The 25,000-nt window shown below is 41.7% G+C and overlaps 1 protein-coding gene across 1 annotated transcript in view; it reads left to right on the top strand.

The window, feature by feature from the left end:
- ppm1ba (protein phosphatase, Mg2+/Mn2+ dependent, 1Ba) overlaps nt 1–25,000 on the top strand; it is a 148,986-nt gene that overhangs the window by 83,492 nt on the left and 40,494 nt on the right. The window contains exons 5-6 of the mRNA XM_048600858.1: nt 1,560–1,574; nt 23,212–23,242. Coding sequence (XP_048456815.1) covers nt 1,560–1,574; nt 23,212–23,242 — 46 coding nt within the window. The remainder of the gene's footprint in view (nt 1–1,559; nt 1,575–23,211; nt 23,243–25,000) is intronic.

The following is a 25,000-nucleotide window of genomic DNA, read 5'->3' as shown; positions in this document are numbered from 1 at the left end:
GTTTTGGTTGTTAGTAGGCAAAGTAAAGTGCTGAAGAAAGTCAGGATATATGGCAGCATCTGTGAAGGGAAAACAGACTTAATGTTGACTCCACTGAGCAGCTAGAAAGAGGCAGTAAGAAAACAAGAGAAGGGGAGAGAGCAAGAGAGAGTAAGCAAAAGGATTGTGGTGGTAAGCCAGGGAAGAGACGCTAGATTGGTGATAACTGTGCTGAAAGTAACCCATTTCAAGTCAGGATCTGGGGTTGTGGGGGTCGGTAATTGACATGGAAGGTGGTGTTCATACACTGAAATTGTTAACCTCAATGTCAAGTCCTAAAGGCTGCAGGATGTTCAAGTGAAAGAGGGCAACACAGTGGCTCAGTGGTTAGCACTGCTGCTTCACAATGCCAGGGACCCGGGTTCAGTTCCAGACTCAGGCGACTGTCTGTGTGGAGTCTGCACATTCTCCTCGTGACTGCGTGGGTTTCCTCCGGGTGCTCTGGTTTCCTCCCACAGTCCAAAGATGTGCAGGCTAGGTGGACTGGCTAGGCTAAATTGCCCATAGTGCCCAGGGATGTTTAGGTTAAGTGGGTTAGACATGGAAAATACAGGGGTAGGAGAATGGGTCTGGGTGGGGTGCTGCTCGGAGGGGCTGTATGGACTTGTTGGGCCGAATGGCCTGTTTCCATACTGTAGGGATTCTATGAGAAAGTGAAAGCTGTTCCTCCAGCCTGTGTTGAGCTTCGCTGCAGTCCTGAGACCAGGTGAAACATTACATTCAATCCGACCCACTGTATGCACGACTCAACATGGTCTCCTCTACACTGGGGAGATGAAACACAGGCTGGGCGTCTGCTTTGCAGACACTTATGTTCTGTCAGTGAAAAATGATCCCAAGCTTCCAGCTGCCTCCCACTTCAACACATCAGTGTTCCAATGCCTGCCTGTCTCAAGCCTGCTACAGAACTCCAGCACTGAGTCTTTCATTTCTTTAACATTTTTCAAAGGAGGTGTACAGCAAGTTTGAAAATTCCTGCTTCAAGAATTGTTTGGTTTCTAATTTAAATCTTGAAATCTGCTTCACTTTCAAGGAGCCCCTGAAAACCAAAAGAGTAGCCCTTGAAAGAAAAATAGCTCGCAAAAAGAGCTTTTGGACAGGGGAAATAATAATTTTGACTCAGGGCTGACATTTCAAACTGAGAACTGAGCAGGCACTCGATGGCGATAGGCACATCCTGGTCCTTTGAAGAAGCATGGTTGCTCAGTCTTTATTTCTTCATTTTAGTATGACAGGCAAAATCAAAAATGACATTCTTGTCTAAGTGTACTAGTTTCCACAGAGGATTGATTTCTTAAAAGATAAATGGTGACTGGACAGAAGCAAAATTATTGTTTTAAAATCTCAATGTTGAGAAGCCAAACTGACCAGCTGTTGAGGTATCAACTGACAGGCATTTTGAACTGACCAAGGAGCGAGAATCGTTTTTATTCAGATGGTCATGAATCCTTGGAATTTTCAGCTTGTTAAATATATCTGAGACTGAGATTGATAGACTTTTGGACTCTAGGGGAATTAAGGAACATGAGCATTGGGTGAGAATGTGCAGCTGAGGTTGAGATGAAGCATAATCTTATTAAATGTAGGAGCAGGCACAAGGTGCCAAGCAGCCAACTCCTGCTTCTATTTTTTATATTATCATGCAGGTCCTGCAAGAAATCAGTTTTAGGTAGCACTGGACTTGTTGACAGTGCTACTTGGTAGACTTATTTGTTTGTTTTTCTATTTTTGTACCAAGGATTTTGTACCTAAGATGGCGCTGGGAACTGCAATATTGTACACTTTTCACTGCACTCTGTACCCTGTACTTGAGTACACATGACAATAAAACTTAAATCAACCCAACATTTATCTGTTTAAATTTGCGACAAGTTTTCCAGAAACACTACGTAATGATCTGGACATCAGAAGATGCGGGACCTGCCACATGCCTTACAAGTGTCTTGTAATGTTTTAAACAAAGGTAATGTGCTTACAAGAGTTGATGGCAAATCTGGGAACACAGAATATAATTAAGTGGTCCAAGGATAAAATAAATGAAAAATGACATAGCGAAGGAATGGTTATTCTTGAAACTTGAAAACAAAATGGAACCAGCATTCAGGTTCTGACAGCAAAAAGAGAAAATAAACTAACCACGAACATATTCCCCAGTTATTTCAAAAGCTTTCATTAAAGAACATTTTCTGGGATTACTTTTTTTAAATACATATTCTGTCATAACAGAGGAGACAGCAAGAACATGACTTCTTTATCCAACTATGAAGATATTCAACATTTTGGAAAACCAAAGTACTATAATTTATTTCTTTCTCTGGGAGTGACTATAGAAATTAAAAATAGAGATTAAATGACCAATTCTGTCTTAAAAAAATAACAAAATCACTGCATTTCACAAGGAGAACCAAACAGTCCTACCTTCAACACGTGACTCCAGATACTTATCCAGTTCAGCATCTTTCCTCACTGCCTCTTCTGAAACCTTGGGAGCATTAGGGAAACAGACCAATACAATGCTCATGTTGTCTCTACTTCCCTATAAAAACAATAAGTTGATTTATTAGTATGTATTGTTAACTATTGCAAGAATATTACACCATTGGGGTTAGAGTACAGATCAATCATATTCAAAAAATTAGCTATACAACATAATGCAGCAATTTTTTGCATATCGCAGAATTATCTCCATTGCGGTTTTCATTTTAACATGTAACTGAAAAAAGAGAAACAGAACAAAATAGTAGGGGTAGGCCTTTCAAGCCAGCTCTGCCATTCATTACGATCATTATTGATCATTCAGCTCAGTAACCTGTTCCTGCTAATTCTGCCTACGCTTTGACCCTTAGAATGACATCCCACTCTTCGAAAGCGTAATATTTTGGCTTCAACCGCTTTTTGTGGTAGCAAATTCCAAAAGCTCACTACTCTCTTCATAAAGAAATTTCTCCTCATCTCAGTCCTAAATGGGTTACGAAATATTCTTAAATTGTGACCCCTGGTTCTGGACTCCCTCTGTCATTGGGAACTTAGTTCCTGCGTCTAACTGGTATCGTCCTGTTAGAATTATATAGGTTCGTATGAGATCCCCCCACCCTGCCCCATTCTTCTAAACTCCAGTAAATATCATCCTAACTGATTCAACCTCTCCCCACAAGTCTGGTAAACTTTTGCTGCACTCCGTCTGTAGCAAGAACATCTTTCCTCAGATAACGAGACCTCAACTGCACATAATAATCCAGGTGTAGTCTTGCCAAGGCCCTGTATAATTGTACCAAGACATCCCTGCTCCTGTATTCAAACTCTCTCACTACAAAGACCAACATATATTTGCCTTCTTGACCAGATGATGCACCTACATGCTTACCTTCAGTGACTGACGTACAAAGACAGCCAGGTCTCAATGCGCATTCCTTCACTCAATTTATTGCCAGATAATAATCCGTTTTCCTGTTTTGCTACCAAAATGGATAACCTCTTATTTACTTACATTACACTGCATCTGCCATGCCTTTTTCCACACACTCAACTTGTCCAAGTCACATTGAAGCATCTCTACATCCTCCTCATACCTTACCCTCCCACACATCTTTGTGTCATTTGCAAATCTGGACATAACATGTTTAGTTCCGTCATCAAAATCTTTAATATATATTGTGAATAGCCAGGGTCCTAGCACTGATCCCCTGTGGTACCTCACTGATCACTGTCTGCCATTCAGAAAATTACCCGTTTATTCTGAAGTAGTTCTGAAGAAGGGTCCTGACCCTAAACATCAACTTTCCTACTCCTCTGATGCTACCTGATCCGCTGTGTTCCTCCAGCTCCACACTGCGTTGACTCGGACTCCAGCATCTGCAGTTCTTGGTGTCTTACCATTTATACCTACACTGTTTCCTATCTGCTAATCAATTTTCTACCTATTTCAATACACCACCCTCAATCCCATGCACTTCAATTTTACACACGAATGTCTTAAGTGGGACTTTGTCAAAAGCCTTCTAGAAGTCCAAGAAAATCACATCCCCTCATCAATTCTATGACTTACATCCTCGAAGAATTCCAGTAGATTTATCAAGCATAATTTCCCTTTCATAAATCCATGCTGATTCTATCTGGTCATGTCACTGTCTTCCAAATGCTCAACAATTAATTCTTTTAGAATGGACTCGAGCATTTTTGTTACAGCTAACGTCGGGCCGAGTGCTCTTTAATTCCCCGTTTTGTCTCTGCCTCTCTTTTTAAATAATTTAATCCCTTTATCTACAGCTTGGAGGATACCTAATGATCTGGAGTCTACAGAATCTTGCAAGATGATCACCGATGCATCCACTATTTCTAGGGCTACTTTCTTAAATCCTCTGGGATGTACATGATCAGGGTCTAGGATTTTATTGGCCTTCAATCCCTATTTCTCCAACACAGTTTCCATACTAATATTTTCCTTACTACCTCCCTCTCTCGAAGCCCTATGTTCCCCATCATTTTGATACATCATCATTTTGATACATTATTTGTGTGCTCCTTTGTGAACATAGACCAAAATATACATTTAGTTGGTCAGCTGTTTCTTCTTCATTAGCAGGTCCCCTGTTTCTGACTGCAAGGTCTTCACAAATTTTACTCCTCTCACATATCTGTATAGAAACTTTTACAGCCAGTTTTTTATGTTCCCCACAAGGAAATTCAGCCTCCGATCTTTGGGTAAGCATCCTCCAAGATGGACTTCAAGATATACAACAATACAAAATCACTGAGCCGCAGCTGATAGCCAAGTTCCATACCCATGAAGATGGCCTCAATCGTGATCTTGGGTTCATGTCACACTACAGGTGACCCCCACCGCACTACACACTCCCACACACACACTCTCTCTCTCATATATACACACATACACAGACACACATGAATTATTTCATTCAAGATGTTTGTGTAGTTGCAGATACATTCTGATTTGCTCAAAAAAACCTGACTCCATTTTAAAACATAGACAGATTCTAAGCAAGACCTCACACCTAAAATGCATTGTCTGACCGGAGATGTCACCTCTTGTATACATTGATAAAACCTTTAATTATCTCGGAACAATGACGTGAGAGGAATCTGGATTTTGCATTTCAATCAGTAGTTTCCTTCCTAACCGATTGAAGATTCAACAAGAGGCTGCCAGTTGTTACCTTTCTGTTTATGAATTGTGTTTTGTACCCTCTCTCACACTACATCTGAGAAAGGAGCTGAGCTCAGGAAGCTTGCATTTTTCAAATAAACCCATTGGACTATAACCTGATGTTGTGAGTTTTTTTTAAAAACCATAAAAATCCAGCACATAGCAGCAACAGAAAAAAAAAAATCAGGCCTTGAAATTAGATATCGTTGGGTAGAATATATTTAGAAATGATGATGGGGGGAGGGGCGCGCAGTTAATGAAGTTGAGAAGTAGCTCTTTAATTCACCATGTCCAATCGCTCTCCATGAATCTTGATTTTTGGGGTAAGAGGGGTCAGTGTTGTGCAATTGAAGCAGGATGGTAAGTTAAACATCTCGAAGACAATGATCGCCTAAGTCCCATTCATTCACAGCCTCTGTGAATGTATTGGCAATAATTTGGAAAACAGCCTCTGAGCATTTGCACACGTAAGCATTTTCACAGGGGAACGTTGCGACAAAGAAGATGGAGAAGAACCCTGTTGCAAATGACACAGCTTTACTGGACTCCATTTTGCACACATATTGGGTCTCTAAAGGATCCACTGGTGAGGATCACAGCCTATGTGCTGTTGTGCAGCAGGCGCAGGAAAGCGATGAATGTCTGAGGGCAACCAAATGTGAGTAGGACACTCAATAATCCCACCAAATTGACGACAATCATAGGCCTTTGAGGTCCAAAACGGACACAGAGAGGTTGCAGCTAGACTCTGAACTTTAATTTGTCATGCTGTGAAGACAGTGTCCACTGGGGCTCTTGATGAATGGAGTCCACATTGAGATTCCAGTAGTAGCTCTTCAGTCATTAAAAGGTGATTTTTTTTTGTATTGGCCTGTCCTGTGGCATACAGCATGGATATCCATCAGTCTCTACCACAATCCAGGTATGTTCTCCTTCCCCTAACTAAGTTAGATAAGCCAAGACCGCTTTTCCACCATGTCTTAGTATTTCAGAAAGGATTCCATCTGTATCAGTCACTTTGTTGGTTCTCAGCTGTCATATGGCCTTTTCAACTTTATGTCGGGCTGGGATTTTGCTGCGATGGCTCCAGTGGGAGTGCTTTGGTTTGTGGTCAAGGGGACTCATATTGAAGATTGAGCCTTGGTTGAGAGAATCTCAACATACTCTTTTGAACAAGTGCTTATCGACTCTCTGTCATTGATGAGCACCATTCCATTCTTAGATCTCAATTGGTAAGTCCTCAACTGCACTGAAGAATCCACTCATGCCATGGACGTTGGCAAGTTGCTTTATTATCTGTTCACTTTTTGCCCACCATCTGTTGTTTAGATGATGGGGTTTTTGTGGGACCTCAGCCTTCCGTTTGTCTATAAACCTGCTTTCTTTCCCTCATGTGCTGGTGATGTTACCAGTTCTGGAATACTTTGCCCTTAAATTGTTTCCCGGAGCTCCCCATCTTGACACTGGGTTTCTGTATCAGGAAACATCAAGCAACATCTCTGCGGAGGTACTGCTGACGATGGGCTTAAAAGGGCAGAATAGTAACTATGGACAGTCTGTGGTTCCTGTTCACTGAGCTTTGTTAGGATGACGGAGTAATTCTTTCATCACAAAGAAAGGCCTATCTAATATTAATTGAACAGTGGAGCCAGGTAAATAAGATCAGGCAATAGAGTTCCTCCAATGTTTAGAGGGATCCTTTCTAACACATGTGAAGCCCAGCAAGGGAAATGGATCTGGTAATGGAAATGAATCAGAGAGGTAAAAGTAGTAAAATCAGCTGAACATCAAAAAATTGTGATCATCAAGAATGCACTTTAGGATGCCAATAAATCAAAGAAAAGCCAATTCACATAGGCCATGAAAAAGTTGGGAAAGTAAAGTGAGCAATATTGGCAAATAATTATGTAAAACACTAACTGGAAACATTTAAAGTGGTACTCAACAGAGCATAGGAAAATACAGAAACAAAAATGAGATTCCGTGATTAGTAAATTATTCCCGAGTAATTGCGTGAAAACCCCCGAAGTGTTTTATAGGAGCATTAAAACGAGGGAAAAAGAGCACAAAAGGACAAGGTGTGGGAAGGCTACAGCAACAGGGAATGCAATCATAACGGAAACACATGTTTCAGTGGCCACAAGCGAGACTCAAGGATGGTACTTTGCCTCCTGGGTGCAAGAGTCAAGGATGTCATGGAGCTAGGGCTATAGTACATTCTAGAGTGGGAAGGTTTACAGCCAGAGGTTCATGATACACATCAGTACCAATAAAACAGGTTAAAAAAAAAGGTCCTCAAAGCAGAATCTGGGGACTAACGAGGCAAGTTAAAAACTAGGACATCAAAATGTAGTTATCTCAGGATTGCTTCCAGTGCCACATGCTAATGAGAGTAGAAATAACAGGATATGTCAGATGAACACGTGGCTGCAGAAATGGCATGAGGGGAGGGTTTCAGATTCCTGGGATATGGGGACCAATACAAGCTGTACAGGCTGCACATGAGCAGGATCAGAACTCATATCCTACAGAGACCATTTGTTCATGCAGTTGGGGGATGGGTGGGGGTGGTTGATGAGAGGGAGTGTTAAACAAAAATGGCAAAGGGAAGGAAACCTATACAGGGAGGCAAAAGAAGGGTACAATGGCAAAAAGACAACATAGGAAACGAGCAAAGTGCTGTACAGAAAATTCAAGAGCATGAATCAAACAAGGCCACAGGCTGAATAATGCAAATGGAATTAAGAATATTCAAAAGACAAGCCTTTAGCCCTTCTGTCTTAATGCATGGAATGATTGCTTTAAAGTGGATGAATCAGTAATGCAAATAAATATAAGTGGGTATGATGTAGTTGAAATTACAGACACGTGCCTTCGGAGTGACTAAGGACGAGAACTGAATATCTAAAAGTACTCAATTCTTAGGAAGGACTGACAAAAGGAAAAAGGAAGTAGGGGGAGTATTTCTGGTTAAGGAGGAAATTAGGAAGGATATTAGGTCCAGTAAAGTGAAATCTACAGAGTAGAGTTTAAAAACCTCAAGAGGCAGAAAACAATAGTCAGGATTGTGTAAAGACCCACAAACCATCAGGATAATGTTGGTGAAAGCATCAAGAGGAAATTAGAGACTCAACCAAGAATGGTACAGCAATTATGGGCAACTTTAATCTGCATAAAGGTTGGGCATATCAAATTAGTAACAATTAATAACAATAGGGCAGGAATACCTGGAGTATGTATGGGATGGTTTTCTGAATCATTTCATTGAGGAAGGCCATTCTGGGCTGTTTACTGGGAAAGGAATCATTCGCACTCTAGCCGTCTAAGGCCGCTTGAAGAAGAGCGAGCATAATATGGTCAAATTCTTAATTAACATGCAGAGTGAGGTAGTTGATTCTGAGATTAGAGTCCTTAAACTGAATAAAGGAATCTAAGATAGTGTGACATGCGAACTGGCTACAAGAAATTGGGGAACAGTGGCAAACATTTAAAGATGAACTGCAACAATTGTTCATATCTGCCAGGCACAAAACAAGATGGCCCAACCAAAACTAATAAGGGAAATTTGGGGTAACATTTGGTCCAATGAAACATCATACAAATTGGCCAAAACAACAGCGTCAGAAATGAGGTTTGGGAGCAGTTTAGATTTTAGCAAAATAGGACAAAAAGATTGATCGAGAGAGGAAATGAAAGTATGAGAGCAAGCGTGCGGGGCACTTGCAAACTGGTGATCTTCACAGCAAGAGGATTTAAGCTTTGGTCTCCCTCATCAAAGGAATGATATTTTGGCTGGGGGGGGGTGCAGTGGGGCAACAACGGTTTACCAGATTGAATCATGGTTTGGCAAGACTAACGTATGAAGAGAAACTCCATCAGTTAGGACAGTATTCAATGGAATTTCAACGAATGAAGGGGGATCTCACAGAAATCTATAAAATGATGTCAGGGCTAGACAGAATAAACACAGGAAGGATATTCCTGATGTCCGCTAAGTCCAGAACCAGGAGTCAAAGTTTAGGGATATGAGACAAGGCCATCTAGGACTGAGATGAGAACTTTCTTCACCCAGAGAATGGTGAGCCTGTGGAATTTTCTGTTGCAGAAAGTGGTTGAGGCCAAAACACCAAATTTATTAAGAAGGAATTAGAGCCAGAAGTATCAAAGGGTATGGGGAGAAAGTGAGAATGGGGTACCAAGTTGGATAATCAGCCATCATACCGAATGACAGCAAAACAGGCACATGGGGGTGGCCTATTTCTGCTCCCATTTTCTATGTTTCTACACACACAAGGATTATTGCAGTTCACAGTGGTGGTTAACCATCCCTGTCTCAAAAAGGAATTGGAGATGGTCAGCAATGCCCAGATCACCAAATAAATATAAAAATCACTTGCATACTTATAACAACAGCTAACATAATAGAACCGTTTTTACGTTTAGGTTGTTGTGAAACTGCTACAGAAACAGGTTTCACTGGAATTACGGCACAAGGCTGTCATCATGGAAATGGTTGGGGCTGAAGAAGGTTCCCTGGCATCAATTCATCTGGCTGTTTGCTTTAAGATATTTGTTACAGTTAGGTGCTTGAATAAAAAGTGTAGAAGATCTGGCTCCAGCTATTAGGTGACTCCAGGCACTCACGCTCAGGACAAGTCCAAGGGACTGTGATTCCATGCCATGAAGAATGTTTAGAGCTAAAAAGCCGATAGCTACTGATAATTCAGTGCAGCTGAGTGGAGTGAAGGAAGCCCACAAGCATATTTGTTTGATGCAGCAGAGAATGATTGGAGATTAGAAAAACTCTGTGGCAATTTGGTAAAGTAATCTGGCATATAGCTATATGATAAAAGCTGGAATTCTGCCAGTATTTAGATGCTGAGGATCATTATCAGGAGCCCTAGGGAACATACTCTTGAGAAAAGATTCAACCAGCAATGTATGAGCAATTGTTGACACAATCCAACTCAGACAAGCTTTCAAGGTGTTCTAAGGCTAGAGCTCTCAAAGTGAAAAATTGGAATCCCTTGTAAGGAAGTGTGTTTTAATGATATTTGGTGATCCAGATATCTGGGTGGGTTGCTGTGAAATCTATGGTACTGGTCTTGTTTGTGTCCACCAGATCAAATGCAGTCCGTGGGACAGTTGACCATATTTTATTGTTGATTCATACTTAATTCATGTTAACCCTGAATATTAAGAGTACAAAGTTCTATATATAATGATTATGTACCTTGGAAATGAAAAATTACTTTTGGTGTTTTCATGTAAACCTGGAACCCGACAACTTATTTTCTTACCCTTGGCTCTATTCTACAAAAGTTTATGGGCTATCAAGGCAGATTATAAAGATCAGGACAAAAACACCAATAAGAACTGTGAATGTTGGAAATCAGGCAAAAACAAAAAATTGCTATAAACACTCAGGAGGTCTGGCAGCATCTGTCAAGAGAAATCACAGTGAATGTTTTGGGTAAAGTGACTCTCCTTCAGAACTGATGGTAGCTAGGACAAGGCTGGTACTTATGCAAAAGTTGGGGGTGCGATGGGAGTGTTGGGGCTAAGTAAATGATAGGTAGAGATAGAGCTAAAAGAGAGAGAAAAACAGTTGGACAGACAAAGGAGTGGGTAAAGGTCAGTCTGTGGGAATGAATAGCAACTAATGGGAACTAATGGATTGTGTGTGGTAGCATATCGTGTGATGACAAGGCCTGGTGTGTGGGGGGTGGGGAAGGACATGAGGGAAGCTTCGGGAGAGCACTGCAGCTTAGATGTTGGCCAGGGAACATGGTGATGTGTTGAAGTAGTAGGCAACTGGAAGCCCAGAGTTATTTTTGCAGAAAGAAGGTAGGCATTTAGCAAGGTATTCAACAAGGTTCTGCATGGTAGACTGGTTAGCAAGGTTAGATCACATGGAATGCAGGGGGAACTAGCCAGTTGGATACCAAACTGGCTTGAAGGTAGGCGAAACAGGATGATGGTGGAAGGTTGCTTTTTAGACTGGAAGCCTATGACCAGCAGTGTGCCACAGGGATCTTTGATGGAACTGCTGCTTTTTGGCATTTATACAAATGATTTGGATGTGAACATGGGTGCAATGGTTAGTAAGTTTGCAGATGTCACCAAAATTGGTTGTGCAAGAGACAGTGAAGAAGGTTATCTCAGAGTACAACATGGCCTTGATCAGATGGGCCAACAGGCTGAGGAGTGGCAGATGGAGTTTAATTTAGATAAATGTGAGGTGTTGCATTTTAAAAAGGCTAATCATGGTAGGACTTATACACTTAATGGTAGGGTCCCGAGGAGTGTTGGGATGTCACGTTGGGGCCGTACAGGACATTGGTGAGGCCACTTTTGGAATACTGGTCTCTCTGCTATAGGAAAGATGGTGTTAAATTTCAAAGAGTTCAGAAAAGATTTACAAGGATGTTGCCAGGATGGAGAGTTTGAGCTATACAGAGGCTGAATAGGCTGGGGCTATTTTCGCTGGAGCATCAGAGCTTATAGGGGTTTACAAAATGATGAGGGGCATCGACAGGGTGAATAGCTAAGGTCTTTTTCCCAGGTTAGAAGAATCCAAACCTAGAAGGCATAGGTTTAAGGTGACAGGGGTAAGATTTAAAAAGGGACCTAAGGAGCAATTTTTTCCACATAGAAGGTGGCGCATGAATGGAACAAGCTGCCAGAGGAAGCGGGGACATTTAAAAGGCTTCTGGTTGGGTACATAAATAGGAAGGGTTTAGAGGGATATGGGCCAAATGCTGGCAGATGGCACTGGATCAGTTTAGGAAATCTGTCAACATGGGTGAGATGGACCGAACAGTCTGTTTCTATTATGTAGAACTCTGACTCTATAAATTGGTATGACACGACTTTACCTTAACAAAACCATGCTGACTATTTTTGATTAATCCCTGCCTTTTCAAACGTGGATTAATTCTGTCCCTCAGAATTGCTTAAATAGAACCCCCACCACTGACTGGTCTTCGTTTCCTGGTTTATCCCTTCCTCTCTTCTTGAATAACGGTACCACACTGGCTGCCTTCTCGTACCTCTCCTGTGACTAGACAGGAATTTAAAATTATTGCTAGCACCTCTGCTATTTCTTCCCTTGTCTCACTTAACAGACTGGGATACACTTCATCCAGCCCTGGAGATTTATATACTTTTTAAGCCTGCCAGACCACTCGGACCCTCCTCTCTGTCTTTGCCAATTTAAATTAATCACAATGCTTCTCCCCAATTCCGATACCCACATCATCCCTCTCACAAGTGAACACTGACAAAACTATTCATTTAGAACCCTTATCTTTGTCCTCTCCACCATGCACAAATTACCAATGTAGTCCTTAAATGAACCCTACTGCGTCAATACAATGGCTTTAAGAGGTGTATTTTATCTTGATTTTTTCAAATGAATAGAGGTTGAGACAAAGGTGCATAGCAATTTGTTCCAAGCCAGTAAACAGCTTGGGAGGTCTTGGGGTCTTTTTGCCAAAAGAAACGTTGAAACAATAGAAGCAACATGAAGGAGTGGGGTTAAGCTCCCACAGAACCAGGATTTCAGTTCAATTATCAGTAGCTGTTGGAGTTTGGAAGCTGGTACACATCTCACCCTGCTACAGCAAATGGTTAAATGTGCGCTCTCTCTCTCTCACATACACAGACACACACACACAGACAGCTTTCTATTGATGTTCTTTCTGCCTGGACTAGAAAACTGCATGTGAAACAATCTATTTTGGTGAATTTGCCTTTGCCAAGGGTTTGTTGATGGGTTGTTACAATATTTAGTTGTTAAATAATCTATTATTATGTTAAGTTTTCCAATAGAGCTGTCAGTCCAACTCTTCTTTCTTTTGCTCATATTTCAACTACAGTGTAAGAATAAAGTGTGTTTAGCTTCAAGCTTGGTAATGTGATCAAATTGCATCCGGAACACAATGCTTTACACTTGCTTTTAAAAATAAGAAAAAGTTGGGGTCGAAGCTATCTTCTTATTATATTTTGAGGGGGGCTGGTCTCATCCATAACACTAATCTTTCCCTAGTTATTCATTTATCATTAATGCACTTGTAGAATAAATTTGGATTTTAATTCATTTCACCATCATCCTTAATGCCCTCTTTTTGTTTTCCTAATTTGATAATTTTTAAAATCCCCCTTGTGCATTTCCCCTCCTCCACAGCTTTTGCTATTTTGAGCCCTTGAAATACGCCACAGGCCTCTCTTTTTGTCATTATCTGATCCTGTATATAGGGCATGGAGGGTTCACTAAATTTGTGGGTCCCACCTTTTGGCTTTATTGGACATGTTGGCTCAGTACTCTCTGTATGTCCCTCTTGAATACGTCTCACAGCTCTGACACAGATTTACCGAAAAGAATGTGCTCCTAGTCCACTCTGGCCAAATCATCTCTGATCTTAATAAAATCAGCCTTCCCCCTGTATAGAACTTTGATTTCAGGTCTGTGTCTTTTTTAATAACAATCCTGAATCTAACAAAGTTACAATCACTGTCTGCACAACGGTCTCCAATGATTCTCCATCTACCAGCGTGACTTCGTTACTTAAAATTAAAAACAAAAACAGAAATTACTGGAAAGGCTCAGCAGGTTTGGCTGCATCTGTGTTCAGAAATCACAGTTAACACTTCAGGTCTGGTGACCCTTCCTCAGAACTGATGGTAGTTAAAGAAAATGTAGGTTTTTATGCAGAAGATAGGGCGAGAGAGGGGGTATGCAGTAAACGATAGGTAGGGATAAAGCCCAAAAGAGAAAGAAGAGCAGTTGGACAGACAAAGGAATTGATAATGATCTGGCTAAGACGGCGAATAGCTATTAATGGAGACCATTAGTGGCTCACAATGGGTTGTGCGTAATAGCATACTATTATGATTACGAGGCCTGGTGTGTGGGGTCGGGGCTAGAACATAGGAGTGTTCTAGACCTAAAGTTATTGAACTCGATAGAGTCCAGAAGGATGCAGGATGCCAAGCAGAAAATGAGGTGTTGTTCTTCCAGTTTACGTTGACATTCACTGGAGCACTGCAGCAAGCCTGAGGCAGAGATGTTGGCCTGTGAGCAGGGTGGTGTGTTGAAGTGGCAGACAACTGGAAGCTCACAGTCTTTTTTGCGAGCAGAACATCAGTGTTCTGTGAGGCAGTCACCCAGTCTACACTTTGTTTCCCCAATGTAGAGAGACCATATTATGAGCAACAAATGCAGTAGACTAGGTTGCATGAAGTGCAGGTAAAGCCCTGCTTCATGTGGAAGGTATGTTTTGGCCCTGGGATACTGAGGCAGGAGGAGGTAAATGGGCAGGTGTTACATCTTCAGCAACTGCAGGGAAAGGTGCCATGGAGGAGTGTTGGGAATGAAGGAAGAGTGAACCAGGGTGTCCGATAGGAATGGTTCCTGCAGAAGGCGGACAAAGGAGGGAAGGGGAATATGTGTCTGGTGGGATGATAGGTAAGGACCAGGGAACCCTTATCGCTGTTGCAGGAGGGAAGAGAAGGGGTGAGGGCAGAAGTGTGGAGATGGGTCGGACCCAGTTGAGGACCCTATCAATAACAGTGTTGGCGAATCCTTGGTTGAGGAAGAAAATGGACATTTCGGAGGCTCCCATGTCAAAATTAGCATCATCGGAACATATGCAACAGAGATGGAGGAAGTGGGAGAATGGAATAGAGTCTTTATAGAAAGCAGGTTGCGAGAATGTATAGTCCAGGTAACTGTGGGAGTCAGGGGTTTGTAGTGGATATAAGTGGCCAGTCTATCCCCAGAAATGGAAAAGGAGATGTTGAGGAAGGGAAGGGAGAAGTCACTGATGGACCAGGTAAAAGTGAGGGCAGGGTAGAAATTGGAAGCAAAAAAAACGATAAATCTTTTCAATTCTGGATTAGAGATGGTAGTAGGACTGATGAGATCATCAATATAATCGTAGAAAGAGTTGTGGGTGGGGTCCGGAATAAGACAGTAACAAGGAACGTTTTACTTACCCACAGAGACAAGCATAGCTAGGGCCCACGTGGGTACTCATGGCCACCCCACTGACCTGAAGAAAATGACAGGAGTTAAAAGAGAAGCTGTTGAGGGTGAGGATGAGTTCGGCCAGGCAGAGGAGGATGGTGGGTGGGGACGCTTAGGTCCTCATTTCATCTGGTGATCTCCCCGCTACTGCCTTCAAGCCGATAGTATTCCAATCCTCACAGCTCGCTTCTATCTCCTTCCGAAAATCCACAAACAGGACTGCCTGGGCCAGACCCGTTGTTTCTGCCTGCTCCTGCCCCACAGAACTCACCTCTTCCTACCTCAACTCAGTCTTTTCTCCCATGGTCCAGTCCCTGTTTATTTACATCCGCGATTCCTCTGATGCTTTACGCCAGTTTCGGAATGTTCAGTTTTCAGACTCCAGCTGCTGCCTCTTCACCATGGAAGTGCAATCCCTCTACATGTCCGTATCCCAACCAGGATGCTATCAGGGGTCTCCGTTTCTTCCTGGAACAAAGGCCTAAACCATCGCTACCCAAAACCACTGGGCGACTGCTTCGCAGGACACCTATGCTCTGCTGCAAAAATGATCTCAAGCTTCCAGTTGCCTGCCACTTCAACACACCACCCTGTTCCCTGGCCAACATCTCTGTCTCAGGCTTATTGCAGTGTTCCAGCAAAATGCAGTATAAGCTGGAAGCATTACGCCTCATTTTCCACTTAGGGACCCTGCAGCCTTCTGGATTCAGTATCACGTTCAATAACTTTTGGATTTGAACTCGCCTGTATCTTAGCCCCCACCACCACACACCAAATCTTGTCAAAGAGTCTATTATACACAACTCATTGTAAGCCACTAACAGTCCCCACTGATAACTATTCACCCTCCTAGCCCCATTGTTATCCACTCCTTTATCTGTCCAACTGTGTTTCTCTCCCTTTGGGCTCTATCCCCACCTATTGTTTACTCCTTACCTGCTCCCCCCACTATATCTTCTGCATAAAAACCTGACATTTTTTTCGCTACCAGTTCTGAGGAAGGGTCACCGGACCCAAAACGTTAACGGATTTCTCTCCACACATGCCGCCAGACCTACTTAGCTTTTCCAGCAGTTTGTCATTCCTCCTTAATGTTGTAATTTATTCCCTGATCAATACTGCAACGCCCCCTTCTAGTTTATCTCCTTCCCTTCCTCACCTGAAAACCTTATATCCTTGGATGTTAAGATGTCAGCACTGTCCCTGTTAACCCTGCCTCAGTCACAGCAATCACATCACACCCCCATGTTTTAACTTGTAACCTCAACTCATGTGCCTTGTTTGTAAGACGCCTTGTATTTAAAGAAGTACCATTTAACCTTGCCAAAATCCTTTGTGCCTTTAATTGGCCTTTGATTTCCATGCCTTCCTCACTCACTTGCAGTCTCTTTTCATTTTGGCTGTGCACCTCCCCCTTTTTAATTTTCACTGAGGATCCAACGTCCATGTCAAGTTAGTTTAACCCCTCCCCAACAACAGTAGCAAACCTCCCCAAAGGTGCTGGTCCCATTAAAGTTCAGATGCAACCCATCCACCATATACAGATCCTACCATTCACAAAACAGTCCCAGTGTCCCAGAAATCAGAAGTCCTCCCTCATGCACCCTCTGTCCAGCCACACATCATCTGGACCAACTTCCTATTTCCATACCCAATAGCACGTGACATTAGAAGTAATCCAGATACTTTTTGGAATCTGTTTTCAGCCTACTTCCTACCTCCCTAAATTCTGCTTGCAGGACCTCATCACTTTGTCGACCTTTGTACCGGCATCAGTATGTACCACAATTTGTTTGTTCTCTCCTTTAGAATACCCTGGACCCAGTGACATCTCTAGAACCAGGATGCCACATACCATCCTGGAGTCTCTTTCTGCAGCTGCAGAACTGACTATCTGTTCCATTACAATTGAATACCCTACCTGTTTAACACTTGAATTCTTCTTCCTCCCAGCTTGTTGAGCAAACCTACCCACAGTGCCATTAAGATCGCTCTCACTGCTCTTCCTGGTACAGTCATTGCCTGACCAGTACCCAAACCAGTATATCTGTTAAAATGGGGTGAGCACAGGGCACTCCTGCATCATCTGCCTTCCTCTACTCTGCCTGGTGGTCACCCATACACTGTCTGTTCAGTCTTCACCCAAATTGTGACCACCTCACCACAACCCTCAAAAGGAGAAACAGCAGAATGTCAGATGAATGTATGGCTAGACAGTGTGAAGGGGAGGGCTTCAGGTTCCTGTGACATTGGGACCAGCTCCAGAGAGATGGGAGCAGTACAAGCTGGACAGGCTGCACTTGAGCAGGACCAAAACTGATATCCTGGGGGAGCATTTGCTCATGCAGTTGAGGAGAACTTGAACTAAAATGGCGACGGGTTGGAACCCTACATACGAGGTACAAGAGGGGGAACCAGGCTAAAACAAAAGACAGAATAGGAACTAGAAAAGTTCAAAAGAATTCAAGGGCAAGAACCAAACATAGTCTGGTGAAATAGAATCTGTATGGGCAGGGCTTAAAAACACCAAGAGATGGAAAACTTTCGTGATGGTTGTACATGGACCCCAAACTGTAGCAGCAATGATGGGGAAGACATTTAAGAGGAAATCAGAGACACAAGCAATAACAGTACAGGTGTAATATGGGTGACTTCAAACCGTATAAAAAATTGTGCAAATCAAATTAGTAATATTACCATGGGGAGGAATTCCTGGAGTGTGTGGGGAATGGTTTTCTGGATCAATACATTGAGGAAACAACTAGGGAACAAGTGATCCTAGACTGGGTAGTGTGCCATGAGAAAATAATAATTAGCACGCTAGTTGCGCAAGGTCTCTTGATGAAGAGTGACCGCAACATGATTGAATTCTTCATTAACATGGAGACTGACATAGATGATTCTGACACAAGGCTCCTAAATCTAAGTAAGTGAACTATGATGATATGAGGCATGAGGTGGCTACGATAAATAGGGGAACATTATTTCCAGGGATGATGGCGGCAAATGCAGGAACTGTAATAATTGTTTATTCCTGCCAGGCACAAAAATAAAACAAGAAAAGTTGCCCAACCATAGCTAACAAGTGAAATTATTTGGGTATCAGACCCAAGGAAAGGGCATACAAATTTGCCAGAAGCAGAAGAGCTGAGAACTGGGAAATGATTTAGAAACGGAAGGACAAAAGGACTAATGAAGAGGGGAAAATAGAGTACAAGAGTAAATTTCCAGGGAACATAACTACTGAACTTTTTCAACCAATCGCTTTACTTGTGAAGCGAAAAAGATTGATCAAGATAAAAGTAAGTCCCTTGCCAGCAGAAACAAGGGAAGTTATAATGGGAAACAAAGAGATAGCAGACCAATTAAATACATACTTTGCTCTTCTTTGTAGAGACAGAACCACAAATAAACACCAAAAATGTTGGGATACACAAGGTCTAGTCAAAGGGCAAAAGTGAAGGAAATCAGTATTAGTAGGGAAATGTTGTTGGGGAAATCAATGGTGTTAAAGGCCGACTGAACCTTACAGCCTAATAATCTGCCTCCAGAGGACTCAAAGAAGTGGCCCGAGAAATAGTGGATGCATTGGTGGTTATCTTTCAAGATTCTATGGGAATAGCTGCTTTGGATTCGTGGGTAGTTACTGTAACCCATCCATTTACAAAAAGAGATAGAGAGAAAAAAAGGAATTAAAGACAGTTAACCCAACATCATTAGTGGGGAAAATGCTAGAGTCCGTTATAAAAGGTTTGATACTGGAACACTTGGAAAATGGTGACAGGATCAGACAGAGTCAGTATCGATTTACTAAAGAGAAATCATCCTCATCAAATGTTTTGGAATTTTTCAAGTATGGAACTGACAGAATTTATTGGGCAGACAGGGGATGTGGTTTATTTGGACTCTCAAAGGCTTCTGAAAATGCCCCACATAAGAGATTAGAATGTGACATTAAAGCACATGGAATTGGGGACAATGTATGTCCACCGATTGAGAACTGGCTGGCAGTCAGGAAACAAAGATTACAACTGAGCAGGTTTCCAAGTGGCAGGCAGTGACTAGTAGGGTACCACAAGAATTAGTGTTTGGACCCCAGCTAACCACTACATATTAGTAATCTAAATGAGGGAATTAAATGTAATATGTCCAGATTTGCTGATGCGACATAGCTGGATGAGAGGGTGAGCTGTGAGGAGGATGCAGAGATGCTTCTGAGAGATTTGTACAGAGTGAGTCAGTGAGCAAATGCATGGTAGATGAAGGATAACATGGATAAATGTGAAGTTATTTAATTTGGTGGCAAAAACAGGAAGGCAGATTGTTAGCTGAATGGTGACAGATTAGGAAAGGGGGAGATGCAACAAGACATGGGTGCCCTGCCACACCAGCTGCTAAAACCAAGTATGCAGGTGCAGCAGGTGGTGAAGGCAGCAAATGATATATTGGCCATCATTGTGAGAGGATTAGAAAACAGAGGAAGGGATATCTTGCTGCAATTGTAGAGGGCCTTGGTGAGACCACACTTGGAATAGTGTATGCAGTTTGATATCCTTATCTGAGGAAGGAAGCTCTGGCTATGGAGGGAGTGCAACAAAGATTTACCAGATTTACTGCTGGGAAGGCAAGACTGACATATGAACAGAAAAACTGAGTTGCTCAGGACTGTATTCACTGTAGCACAGAGTAATGAGGGAGGATCTCAGAGACCTCAAATTGGAAATGGATAGCATAAATGATAGAAGGGTGTTCCTAATGACTCCTGAGTCCAGAACCAAGGATCAAAATTTAATGATACAGGGCTGGCCAATTTGGACTGTGCTAAGAAGAATTTCTTCACCAAGACAATGGTGTGCATATGGAATTCACTGCCACAGACAAAGAGGTTGGGGTCGAAACATTAACTTTTTGAAAATATTCAATGAGTCATATAGCACGGAAACAGACCTTTCAGTCCAACAAGTCCATGCTGACCATAATTCCAAACTAAACTAGCCCTACCTGCCTGTGCTTGGCCCACATCCCTCCAAACATTTCTTATTCATGTACTTGTCCAAATGTCTTTTAAATGTTGTAACTGTACCCGCATCCACCACTTCCTCTGGAAGTTCAGTCCACACAAACCACTCGCTGTGTAAAAAATGTTGCCCCTCATGTCCCTTTTAAAATCTTTCTCCTTTCACCTTAAAAATATGCCCCCCCTCCACAGTCATGAAATCCCCCACCCTAGGGAAAATACACCTGCCATTTACCTTACCTATACCCCTCGATTTTATAAACCTCTATTAGATTACCCTTCAACCTCCTGGATACAGTAGGAAAGATCCCAGTCTCTCCTTATAACTCAAACCCTCCATTCCCAGCAACATCTCAGAAGAATATGATGAGCTAGCAGATACATCTGCTGGATGATCAATGATGATCGTGTTGAATAGCAGCGTAGACTTAAAGGGCTGAATGGTCTGCACCTTCTCATATTTTTTCTACTCCTATGCAGGAGCTGTCCCAAAGATACCTGTAAGAGGGACTATGGGCAGAATATATCCTTAAACATATACTGTCATATATTCTGGTTGTTCTCCTGCATTAAGCCATTATGGCCAGCAGCTCAGGAAATCAAAGATTTTGGCCAATCTCAGAAAACCCACCTTATGCTCACTGAGCCTGCTCCTTGGAGGAGGAGGCACCCAAAACAAGTGGAGTGTCACAGTTCATCATTAACTCAAAAGGTGTAGAATACAATGTCAGCAACAAACATGGATGAAAGAGGAAGAGAACATCTAGCAATGAAATCAAGTGACACCTGGACTCTCAGTGAAACCATACACTGAAGATTACTCTTAAAAATCTAAAAATAAGCTAGCTTTTTTGTGCAACAATCCCTTCAAATTTCGTAAAAATTAGGTCCAACTAACAGCCATCAATATGCAGAATTTCTCCAAAAGCCTAACTAACAGAGGGCCATGCGAGCTGCCTCAGCCTCCAACTGATATGAAACACAATGACCTAAGAAGCTTGGATGTGCAGTAAATTTCTCCTGCAGGCAGGGTTAATAAATCAGATTTTAAAATGTAACGCATGCATGAATACACAACTGAATCCATAGAATATCCATAAAATATATGAATGTACTCCTAATTTGAGAAATTGTTCAAAAATATCCATGTGCATGTACACCACATACAACAGCTTGACAATGCAACTTAAAATAAAGAATAAAATTTAACCACTGGGTTTTTGATTAGAAATTTCAACATTTTTATGGTACCGTCAGTGAGCATACATACTTCTCATTCTGTTTACTTCATTGTTTATTTAGGATGTATTTCATGTATACTTGAAGGATTTTGTAATAAACCTATAAAAAAATCTTCTATAAAACCCATGAACATTTCCATGCTTTCTGATGCTAATTCCATCAGCACTTAGGATATATGGGATGTCCTGTTGTAATAGGATTCTGCATTAATGTGGCAGTCTGCAATGCAAGAACACTTTAAAAAAGTGCCTATGAAGAAAGGTTTCTGAAGAAGGGTCCCGACCCGAAATGTCAGCTTTCCTGCTCCTCTGATGCTGCCTGGCCCGCTGTGTTCCTCCAGCTCCACACTGTGTTATTTCTCACTATGAACATATGTAGTTTCAAGCTTTGGTCACTGGGAGGCTCTGCAGAATTTTTTATCTTCTTTCTTAAAGTTCTCTGAACTATTCTAATCAAAATCAACAAGCGAGAAGAGTACTTTTAAGTGCATGCTAAAACATGAAACAGGACCCATATCAGGACCCATGGCTCATAACCTTTCACCTGTGCAACTCTTCTAATCACATTCATCCACCTATTCAACTGTAACCTTAAATGCTGATAATCTCTGCTTCAAATACGAACCAAAGCAAATTTCACAGCTTACTGTATTAAACAATTTTCCTGTTTTCTATTCAAAATCTCTGAGTTAACGTTGCATCAATGGCATCCTCGCTCAATTCCTCAACTGGAGGGAACAGTCTGCTTCTTCCTTTGTTGTCTCACTCTTAAAATTTTGTCATGCTATGGAACAGGTGTCTAATGAAAAAGATGCAATTGATTAATTATTCGCTTTTCCAAATCCTATTCTCAAATTCTGGACAACTTTTTAGAACCCTTGAAAAAAAAACTAAATTATTTTTTAGCAACCTGAGCTTCAGCATGCACCGCAAAGTCCAAACAACTACCCTCACCAAGGCAACAGTATGTTCAACATATCTGGAAACTTCAAGTCAGGCAGTACTTTGCGTAGAGCATAGCATGGTTGGATAACAGAGCCCTTGTGCCACAACTCAAAGCCTCCATACTTCCTTTTAATTTAAAAATGCAGTGTGCAGATTGGAACTGTCGACACACATTCCATACAAACACGCAGATCTAAATAAGTGAATTTCTCTCTTTGCCCTTTTATCAAAAATTCTAGAACTTGATTTTGCACCTTTTTAATAAGCATCTCTGAAGTTACTAAAAATTACCCTGACACAGCCTTTATTTTCCTATCATGATGACTTCCCTTTTATAAATAATTCTACACTTTTCAAGCCATCTTCAAGGGCAATTAGGGTTGGGAAATTAATGTTGTCTTAGCCAACAACACCCATATTCCATGAAGAAATAAGTTTACAAAATAATACTAGCCCAAAAACAACACCATGGAAAACTACCTAGACAAAATTATAAGGTTGTAAAAATCACTCTGCAACAGCATAATTCATTGCATCATAAACATTCAACCTAGTACCACCGGAGGAAGAGACACAATTCACCATTATCTACAGTTACAAATAGTCACGGCTGTAGAAACATTCAAGTAGTCAGTCAAAGATGCAGATGCATTTGATATAACTTCAAAAATCTTTAAAAACAAGCAAGTACTTTAAGTCTGGTTTTCCTCCCGCTTCATCTCATTTGCTTTTTACTGCCTTTTGTTTCAAAGTCACTCCTTCCCTTCCCCCAAAGTTTAATCTGTTTCTCATCCATAAATTTACTTGTAATAATCCACTAACTCTGCACCTGAGCATTACCATTAAGTCACAGTATGAGGGGTGTACTTCAATAATGCCTTGTTTAATTTTGAATTTGAGTCATGAATCACAGAATCATAGATGCCTTATAGCACACAGAGAGGCCATTCAGTCTACTGCGCGCGCACACACACACACACACACTTCAAATGTGCATCATTACCTAGTGCCAATCTCCTGCTTTTTCTCCTTATCCTTGCACACTATTTTTAATCCAAATAATCACCCAAAGTCCTCTTAAATGCCTCAATTGAACGTGTCACCACCAACATCCAGCAGTGTATTCAACATCTTCACTGTTCTCAGAGGGTAAAAGGTTTTTTTTTTACCTCGCATCATCCTTGCTTCCCTTGCACATCACATGAAATTCAGACCCTCTCTGAATAGGGTCCAGAAGACAGATCCAAATTCTTCAATCTATCTTTATCATAGACATCACTCATCCCTGGAACCATTCCTGTAAAATTGTTTCTTCACTTTCTCCAATGCATTAACATACTTACTATGTGGCAACCAGAACTGCGCACAATACTCCAGCTGAGGTCTCACAGGTGTCTTAGGCAAGTTCAGCATCTCCTCTTTGCTTCTGTACTCTAAGCTCCTAATAAATCCAAAACACTGTACACTTCATTTACTACTTTTTCAGCCTGTCCGGTCATCTTCAAATGATCTGTGTACATATATACTCGGGGTGCCTGTGCTCCCGAAATCCTTTTTCGCCATTATTTTATGTTACCTTTCAATGTTCTTCCTGTGAAAATACATCACCTCACATTTCTCTGCATTGAAGCACATCTGTCACTTACTTATCTGCCCACTTTAGCAATTTATCTGCTCCTTTGGAGTTATACACCATTCTCCTCCGTTTACAATTCTTCCCAAGTTTCACATCATCCAACTTTGAAACTGTCCCCTGTACACCAAGATCTAGTTCATTAATATCAGGAAATACAAGGGTCTTCAAGACCAACACCAGGGAACTCTACTGCAAACCTATTTCGATACCAAAAAATTACCACTGACAACTACTGTTTATGATCACTCAGTCAACTGTATATCCGTGTTGCTACTGATCCTTTTATTCCATGAACTACAACTTTCCTCACACGAGTTATGTGGCACTGCATCAAGCACGTGAGTCTTCGTACACCGTATCAACAGCATTAGCCTCACCGAGCCTCTGTTACTTCCTCAAAAAAACTCCAGCAAGTTAGTTAAACACGATTTTCCCATCAGAAATCCATGCGGACTCTTGCTAATAAACCCACCGTTTTTTCTAAGCAACTACTAATTCTATCCTGAATAATCGCCCCCAAAAACGTCCTCACTATTAAAGCTAAAGCTAAACTGACTGGCCTTTAATTGTTTGGCCTATCTTTACAACTTTCTTGAACAAGGCCACAATGCTTGCAATTTTCCAATCATCTGGCACCTCTCCCAAGTCTAGGGAAGACTGAAAGATTATAGCCAGTGCCCCTGCAATTTCCAAACAATGACAAGACAGAATACAGCAAACAGATCGAGTGTTTAGCAGCATGGTATAAAGACAACAATGTCAACGAAATACAGCAGCTGGCTACTGACTTCAGGAAGCAGAGTGGAGGGCACACCCTTGTCTGCATCAATAATGCTGAGGTTCGAGAACGTGAAGTTCCTGTGGGTGATGACCACCAGGAATCTGTCATGGTCCACCCATGTCGACATCATGGTCAAGAAAGCACAAC

This window comes from Rhincodon typus, chromosome 9 (assembly GCF_021869965.1).
Source record: "Rhincodon typus isolate 14 chromosome 9, sRhiTyp1.1, whole genome shotgun sequence".
NCBI lineage: Eukaryota > Metazoa > Chordata > Chondrichthyes > Orectolobiformes > Rhincodontidae > Rhincodon > Rhincodon typus.
The sequence above is the reverse complement of the archived record's forward strand: the minus strand, read 5'-3'. Positions and strand labels throughout refer to the sequence as shown.